At 45.1% G+C, this 8,744-nt stretch overlaps 1 protein-coding gene across 3 annotated transcripts in view; it reads right to left on the reverse strand.

Moving 5' to 3' along the window:
* Positions 1-8,744, reverse strand: part of LOC106807988 (probable cation-transporting ATPase 13A3) — a 35,516-nt gene that overhangs the window by 26,515 nt on the left and 257 nt on the right. Inside the window, exons 1-4 of one of the 3 annotated variants that reach the window (XM_014810526.1) lie at positions 5,329-5,394; positions 1,949-2,116; positions 1,376-1,440; positions 849-927 (exon numbers count right to left, since the gene is read on the reverse strand). In XM_014810526.1, coding sequence (XP_014666012.1) covers positions 849-927; positions 1,376-1,440; positions 1,949-2,080 — 276 coding nt within the window. In that variant the 5' untranslated portion in view covers positions 2,081-2,116; positions 5,329-5,394. Of the gene's footprint in view, positions 1-848; positions 928-1,375; positions 1,441-1,948; positions 2,117-3,338; positions 3,910-5,328; positions 5,395-8,744 lie in introns of those variants that run through there. The other 2 variants (XM_014810525.1, XM_014810527.1) reach the window with 2 other exon arrangements.

Here is an 8,744-nt window from a genome sequence, read left to right on the forward strand (position 1 = left end):
TTAGGGTTAGGGTTAGGGTTAGGATTATCAATCATTAATCATTAATCATTAATCATTAATGACACTCCTAATGGAGCGTTAGCCGGGACACGGGTCACATATGCACTACTATGAACTCTTATCCGGTGACTAGCATATCTTGTACACATATATTTGTGACATAACTAACGGTAGTCAAACTGCAAGCACAAATGAATAAATCTGTTATTAACTGCCACTGTAATATCCCATCATGTAGCAAAAATGAAATTTTGAAATAAGTGAACATACACTAAAAAAATATTTTAAAGAAATATAAATTATTTATGTTTATTACGCGCATAACCAACGCATCAGCTGTTGAGTCCTCCCACTGATTAACGTAATTTCCCACAATGATTCTGCTCTCTTGCACATAATACACAGAAATAAATAATAAATGAAGAAAAATATTTATAATAGTAAATATGCAGCGTTTCAATGGGGAATGCCAGAGGACAAGCTTTATAATGATTCCCTTTTGGGTTTATAAAATGCCACATTTAAATGTGAATCACGTCATCGATAATGTAAGCAAGCTAAGATGGTTTTAAACCCCTTTCAGACAGTAGCTAGTCTTTCGCAACCTCATTCATTAATGTTAGGTACTGATCACTGCTAGATGCCCCTATATCACGGTAAGTAACCCCCCCGGGTTGCCGCGAGGCAGTTCTAAACGCCGCTAAGCATTCCACAAAGGCACGTGTGCGTTAACGCACACATGCATTTGTGCCGCCCTTGACCGCCTCCCCCCACCCCCGTTTCAACTGGCCAAACCTTGAAAAACCAGACATGACCGAACACAGTGGGTGTATAGTTAACCGACTTACCTGTTTGCCTGGGACCACGAGGTAAGGCTTATGAGCCACCTCCCCCATCTGATGCAGGCTCACATCGGCTGAGTGGCGGCTAGCGAAAAAAAATAGAAGAATCGATAGAAAGACCGAGAAAATCGGTAAAGACTCTGAATTAGCACCCGTAATTTCGTCGTCGAAATCGCCAGCGTTAAAGCCAATGCATCGCGATGCTGCGTCCTCCGGATGTTTCATAGTCAACCACGGAGCTGCAGGCGACTTTCAATAAAGGATCTGATCTAAGCAAGAACGCCTTACGTCTACGCACGGGTCAGCTTGCTTCATCGCTTGCCCCAAGACCGACTAAACACGCCGACAACGACAAGACGAAGGCCGCTAGCAGTGTCGTCCTGACTCTACACTCCACTGCCACAATCATGATTCGAGAAATAGCGAAGGAAATGATTACTCGCGATCTCGATCTCGAAAAACTTTAAATGACTCCCAACTCACTGAAATTAATTGCAAATTTAGTTTTTTTTCGAGACGATTTCGTTTGTTACCTGCTCGGATCTTCGGGAGGTGTAATGATGTGCACGTCATGAATGAACCACTGGAAATGTTGATCCTGCATAGAGGAAAGCATTTGATTACTTTATTATTACTTATAATATTATTACTATTAGTATTTACTATGCTTATTTATTACCATTATTATGATTATTATTATTATGATTATTACTATTATCGTTGTTATTTTTAGAAAACATATTAACTTCTATGATGAGCTGAGTGATGACCTTGGTCATGCAGTAATAACACGGCGTTCTATGATTGGAGTTAATATGATATATAGGAAATATGATCATATAGGATATATATAATAGGAAAATATGATGTATATTTTTATTTTATCTATGATCGGAGATCTCTATCATTCGACGTATAACCTTTCACCTGCCAGAACAGAACAATTGTTCGCCACGGCAGATATTAGGAACATTTTAGTTACAGCTCTCGGTTACTTGGAACAATGATACATCGCTACCAGACAGCACCCAGCTCTGAGCACCTATACGCAAACACACGGCTTACGTCTGACGACGTTAGCGAAGGTCGCAAATCACGCCGCTCACCCTGAGTAAAATCTTCTCGGCTTCCTCAAGGGGGCACTGCTGATGCGATGCCTTCACGTAGTACTGCGGTAGCCAGTGGAAAACGAGCCGCAGCATGCCCAGCGTGAGAACGATTCCCATCCATGTCAGCATGTGTTTTACTCGGTGCTTCTTGTAGCCCCAGATTTCCTGAAGAGAGAGCGAGAGCAACGCATGTATCACCGATGTTATCGCAGCGCTGACCTGTGCCGTACTGTCATGCTGGCATCACATCCATGACAGGGACACGAGAACAAAGATACGAGAATAAAACGATCACGTAAAATGGGCAATCACCCAAAATCACAGGCAAATATGAATAACTAAACAGATCGTAATTTCATCAAATAAACCACAAGATTCACAGGCAATTTGTTCGTTTTCATGGCCTCTATACCATCTCTCTTTGCTTCATATTGCGTCACATCACCCTGCTTCCCAATCTCATGATACTGTCAGTCTGCTAGTCGCAGTCAGCTGTAATGTTAGCTTCCTGTAAATGACTACAAATGATGTCCTTTCACAATTATACGTTCCAAGCTAAACCATCACAACCGGAGCTGCCGCACCCTGGAAAGCACTGAACGGGCGAAAAACAGAGGCTTTATGCATAGTTTATCAGTTCTACCACATCCGGTGACACTATTCAGTCAAAAAAATTACCGCGCGCGAGTCAGTGCACAGCTCAGAGAACTACAGTCGAGTCCCACCTAGATCCCTGCAGACACAGCGAGAATAGACTAAAGCGGGGACTAACCCGCGATTCGACCCCACCCGATGCCGCTATTCAGCCAAAAAAGATCGCGGCAGCCGCCGCAGACAGCAGCAAGGATAGTCTGGTTCATACGGACTGAAATTTTTTTCAAGAACTTTTCAAGAACATTTTATATGAAATTCAAGGACATTTTATCAGACATTTTATCGGAATTCATACACAGAACAAACATACCTGGATTAATTCAATATCCCCATTCTTAATCACTGCATGTCACCTCTAAAACTAACCTGGATCACATTAATAAACCCTTCTAAACACTGTCACTTCTACAACATACCTTGATTTACTGACTGATTTACTGACTTACTGTAATTTGTGATCATCATTTAACTGTCTATCATGTCTATAGCTTTTTAAGCTCATTTAACATAATTTTTATTGAGGTTTGCACATTATTGATGGTACAAAATTTCTTTTTATTACAGGCAAAGATTCTTTCTAAAAATTCAAGGACATTTTCAGGAAATTCAAAGACTTTTCAAGCACAAAATCAACATTTACTAAGTACTTTTCAAGGACTCTCCCATCAAATTCAAGGCTTTTCGAGGACTGTGCGAACCATGATATTATTATTAGACTAAAGCAGGGACTAACCAGGATCAGGTCTCCGGAGCGGAGTCCGGGAAGGAGGGGCTGGGATGGCTGGCGCGCGTACGCGTACGCCGACCAGCTCGCGCGCGTCGCTGCATAGGGAGACTCCGTGATGACATCCTCCTCCGCCGCCGCTGCCGGCAACTTCTCAGTCGCACTCCCGTCGCATCCCGCCCCGTCCGTCGCCGGGGACGATGCGATGGCCATCGCGGCGCGCCCGACGGTTTGTCGTTGTTTTTTGTTTTTGTTTTTTGCTTGCGTGAACACGGTCGACACGATTGTTTTTTGCCTTTGCTTGCACAGTGACTTGATTGTTTTTTGCCTTTGCTTGCACAGTGACTTGATTGTTTTTTTACCTTTGCTTGTACAGTGACTTGATTGTTTTTTGCCTTTGCTTGCACAGTGACTTGATTGTTTTTTGCCTTTGCTTGCACAGTGACTTGATTGTTTTTTGCCTTTGCTTGTACAGTGACTTGATTGTTTTTTACCTTTGCTTGCACAGTGACTTGATTGTTTTTTACCTTTGCTTGCACAGTGACTTGATTGTTTTTTGCCTTTGCTTGCACAGTGACTTGATTGTTTTTTACCTTTGCTTGCACAGTGACTTTGATTGTTTTTTGCCTTTGCTTGCACAGTGACTTGATTGTTTTTTGCCTTTGCTTGCACAGTGACTTGATTGTTTGTTAATTGCTCAAGTCTGTCCGAATGTTTTTTTTTCCTCCGTTTGCACGGTTGTCTTGACAGGTTTTCACATTTGTTTTTTTACAGTTGTCTTAAGTTTTCGCCACCGTTTGCATGGCGTCTCAAGTTTTTTCCCCTGCTTGCACGGTTGCCTTGGCAGTTTCTTTGATTAGTCGCGCACAGTACTATTTTCGTCCCATGTCCACACGGTGCGTTGACAGTTTTCGCTTATATGTCAGCACAGTGCCTCGACTATTTTTGGCTCATATCCACACGGTGTCTTGACAGCCTTGCGCCTTTGCTTGGACAGATGCGATGACAGTGTTTTTTTACAGAGTCCTTTTCCTCCCACACACACAGCGCTTCGCACGTGTCTCGTCGTTTCCCTCGCGTACGCATGTGACACACGCCATACTCCGGCTGCGAGTTTATACAACACTTACACTATACTCACACAATACGCGCGAGGTGGTGGCGACTGTCGTGCCGCTCGCGTGAGACGCGTACAAAACCCGCTTGATTGACCCATCTTCTCGAAATTGTTTACTCTGGCATATAGTCAAGGAGGAGAGCCAAATGGCGTTCTCTTCCACTAACAGCGAAATTCTCCCACCATGCGAGAGAGCTCTCTCTTAACGAGTTCGCAAAGACGTTCCTTAGATAGTCTCGTGCCTTAAAAAATGTCACGCGATGTTAGAATCAGCCACGCAAAATTGTTTTCCCCCGTTCAAGGCCATCTATTGGGATGTCGATTACAGGAAGGCCGTGACATGCCATTCCAGCCCTGAAGATGACGCGTGTGGCTAGAGGCATCGTAACTTGACGGAAACATCTCACGCATCATCGCCGCCGATGCGAAGAATCAGTGCCCCCCACTCACGACTCGCTTCGCTAACATTTTTGCATTAAAAAATCCTCAAGAATATTCCTACTCCATTACTCGTATAATAACTACTCGGCAGCGATTCATTATGATCTCACAAAAGCACCGCATACAAGTATCACTACATCAGTGCCACATCAAGGACTGACGGGCATTTCGCAGGAGAAATCGCATCCATATAACGAGTTGCCTAGAGGCAGATTCTGTGAAGAGAGGAGGATGGGGAGGGAGGGGGAGCATGTTGTAAGCATGCTGATGAAGGCATGATATACGCGAATAACGCTCCATTAGGAGTGTTCCCACTTTGATATCATTAATGATTCAATGATTAATGATTAATGATTGATAATCCTAACCCTAACCTAACTATAACATAACCCTAACCATTAATGGATTAAGATTTTACTCCTAATGGATCACCCTATATACCTGTTGCAGGTCGCTGCTGCTACTGTAGATGCTAGTCGCCTGCTGGTAGGTGAGCCCGTACTCCTGTGCTTTTCGCTGCTGCCCATGCTCACGTGTCGTCCGTTTCTCCCCTGTGTCGGTCAGCATGCGTGCCGTGCCGCTCCCCTCGATCTCGAGTGTTATTCGCTTCTCACGTGTCGTTTGCCTCCTTGCCTGGGTCGGTCAGCATGCGTGCCGCGAAAATCCTTCGATCTCGAGTGTCGTCTGCTTTTTGCCTGCGTCGGTCAGCGTGCGTCCGCGATGATCTCTCGATCTCACATGTCGTTCGCTCCTTGCCTGCGTCGGTCAGCGTGCGCGCCGCGATAATCCCTCGATCTCTCGTGTGTTGTCCGTTCTTCGCCTGCGTCGGTCAGCGTGCGTGCCGCGATGATCCCTCAATCTCTCGTGTCATTCGCTCCTTGCCTGCGTCGGTCAGCGTGCGTGCCGCGATGATCCCTCAATCTCTCGTGTCGTTCGCTCCTTGCCTGCGTCGGTCAGTGTGCATGCCGCGACGCTCCCCCGATCTCCCACGATTCCGATATGTGACACTACAGTAGCTCCAACCACCGATCCCTCGAATGCCGATGTTTAGAACAGGCTTAGCTCAGGAACCACGCAGCAAGATTCGTCACAGACCACTCTCTTAGCTGTCAACCACTCTGGCATCAGTAACAGCTTCCTGGAGAAGACTCGGTCCTGAACTTGACCACTGGCAGCGGTGGTGGTCGCTTCTGCGGCAGCATCCCATTGTCGCACTCGCTCGCGATTCGTCGCATCCATCCGACCGCGTCACGTCCGTCCGCCACGTCCGGCACCTTCCACAATGCACTCGTCGACGACAACACGTACTCGCTGCGCAAACCGTGTGACCGGCGGCGTCGGTGGCGACTCACCTATTCTCGCCTAGCCTCGTTCTCGTCGCTCGCGCTTACCGGACGATGTGTGGCCACGGAAACGCACGCGTTGCAGACCCAACGCACGCGCGCTAGAGAGCTCCTCATGGCCTTTCTAGGTGGTCGACATCTCAAACTGAAGACCACTTACTTCGGCACGCACTCGACGGCAATTTCGCACTACAAACTCGAGATCGCTGGATGAAGTGTTGTTTTTGCCACCACCACTCGAGTGGGAACTCGATTGCGCGACCTTGTGGGAAATGTCTCTAATGTCTCTTTATTAGATTGCGACCGTAGCGGATGCAACGCTTTTACTTTTCTTTAAACGTTTCGTTTAAAAAGTGATCATCACAAGAAACTTTATTCCACACTTGCCAGCTAGTTGGCACGATATATATTGTGTAAATTAAAAAGTTGAACTAATAACCAAACATTTAATGCAACTTTCCCTTAACTTGTGTCTTTAAATGCATGATCAATTAAAATTTAATAATTTTAAGGTTTGGGATTTATAATATTTATTATTAATTATATTATAGTGTACTATAATATAATTAATAATAAATATTATAAATCCCAAACCTTAAAATGATTAAATTACACGTACAATATGGTCAAAAGATCACTAGAGATCACTGCTATTTCATCTCATCCTTCTTCCCACGAGTATATACCCGCGAGATGCACATTACGAGATGCACATTACGAGCTGCACTTTCTATCTGCGCTTCGCATATTTCCGAGAGGTGTCGCAATTGTTGGCCAGACCATACCATGTCTTCTACTCATTATTTAGAGCTTTCTTGCAGCACGCAGGCAACTACAGCTACATTAATCACTTACGTACTCTATCCGTTCTCTATTTGTAACTAACCACGCAGCTTGAACCGACTTTCACAACACCCGCTTGACCACCTCGTTACCTTTGACCAACAATGGGACACAATGCGCTTCTGGGCATGCAGTGATGTGAAAACTCGCACACGTCCAGTCGAGCCCAAGGCGAGTAAAAACAACGTTGGGCCGGCCCAGAACTCTTCGCGCTTATAATGCACAACACCAGCAGCATTTTAGTCTTAAAGGGACAGTAGCCTCTAGGATTTTACTGCATACAACTGTACTTACTGTAGTAACATATCGTCTATACCAAACACGTATTTGTTACCAAATACCTAATTTAATTGTTATAATTATTTACACATCAACGCTACGAAATTTGAACGGCGCCATGACACGCGACGACGTGCTGCACCCCGAAAAGTTGCGTATTTGCTCATTTATTTTGCAGGTTACAGACCGAGGCTAATCACAAAAGTGCAATTATATTTATACCTAAATGCTATTTAACCGAACGATATTCCATTTTAGGACAAATTTATCCATATTATAACTGAAACTATATGTCGTTTATAAGATATTACAATCCTTTTGCTTTTAAAATGAATAAATAAGAAAACCCTCGTCTGTAGCCTTGGCTGGAAAGTGGTTTTGCGCAACTTATCAGATTCATGCGCTTTGAGTGGCGCCACGTCGTTGTAATCAAACTGTAGTTTGTTAGTTTTAAAACATTTTTAATAATATTCTAAGGTGATTGAACCATTTTTATGTAGCGTAATTATAACCTAAATTAGCTGAAAACTAACCCTAGAACTTAGAGTAAACTCTCCCTTTAACTTCCAAGAACACGAATCCCGTGCGAAGCCGTGTCCCCTAATATCCTAGCACGGCCCCTAATACCAGGAGTTAATAATGACAAATGAGTTTGACACGTATTGGATATTGATTTCACTACATTTTGTCTTACGAGTTGTCTTATTGTCATTATTAACCCTAGCTCTAGAACTATAGCCCTTCACTCTGCCACAGGTGCCTGTGGCAGAGCGAATAGCTATAGTTCTAGAGCTATATTAACCCCTGCTAATATTAGTAGATTAGCGGCGGCGGTGCATTACTACTTCAATGTCAACTTCACGTTCTCTTGGGGGTGGGTGGGTGGATGATGGGGGTGCTTTACTACTTCACTGTCGAACTTCTCGTCTCTCGGGGGTGGGTGGCTGATTGGATGGGGGGGGGGGGCTTACTACTTCACTGTCAACTTCTCGTCTCTCGGGGTGGGTGGGTGGTTGGATGGGGGGTGCCTTTATTACTTCACTGTCAACTTCTCGTCTCTCGGGGGTGGGTGGGTGGTTGGATGGGGGGTGCCTACTATTCACAGTCAACTTCTCGTCTCTCGGGGGTGGATGGGTGGTTGGATGGGGGTTGCCTTACTACTTCACAGTCAACTTCTCGTCTCTCGGGGGTGGGTGGGTGGTTGGATGGGGGTGCTTTACTACTTCACTGTATACTTCTCGTCTTCTCTTCTCTCGGGGGTGGGTGGTGGTTGGATGGGGGTGCTTTACTAATTCACTGTCCACTTCTCGTCTCTCGGGGTGGGTGGGTGGGTTGAATGGGGGGTGCCTTACTACTTAACTGTCAACTTCTCATCTCTCCGGGGGTGGGTGG

The sequence above is a fragment of the Priapulus caudatus genome, unplaced genomic scaffold (assembly GCF_000485595.1).
Source record: "Priapulus caudatus unplaced genomic scaffold, Priapulus_caudatus-5.0.1 Scaffold246, whole genome shotgun sequence".
In the NCBI taxonomy this organism is placed as follows: domain Eukaryota; kingdom Metazoa; phylum Priapulida; class Priapulimorpha; order Priapulimorphida; family Priapulidae; genus Priapulus; species Priapulus caudatus.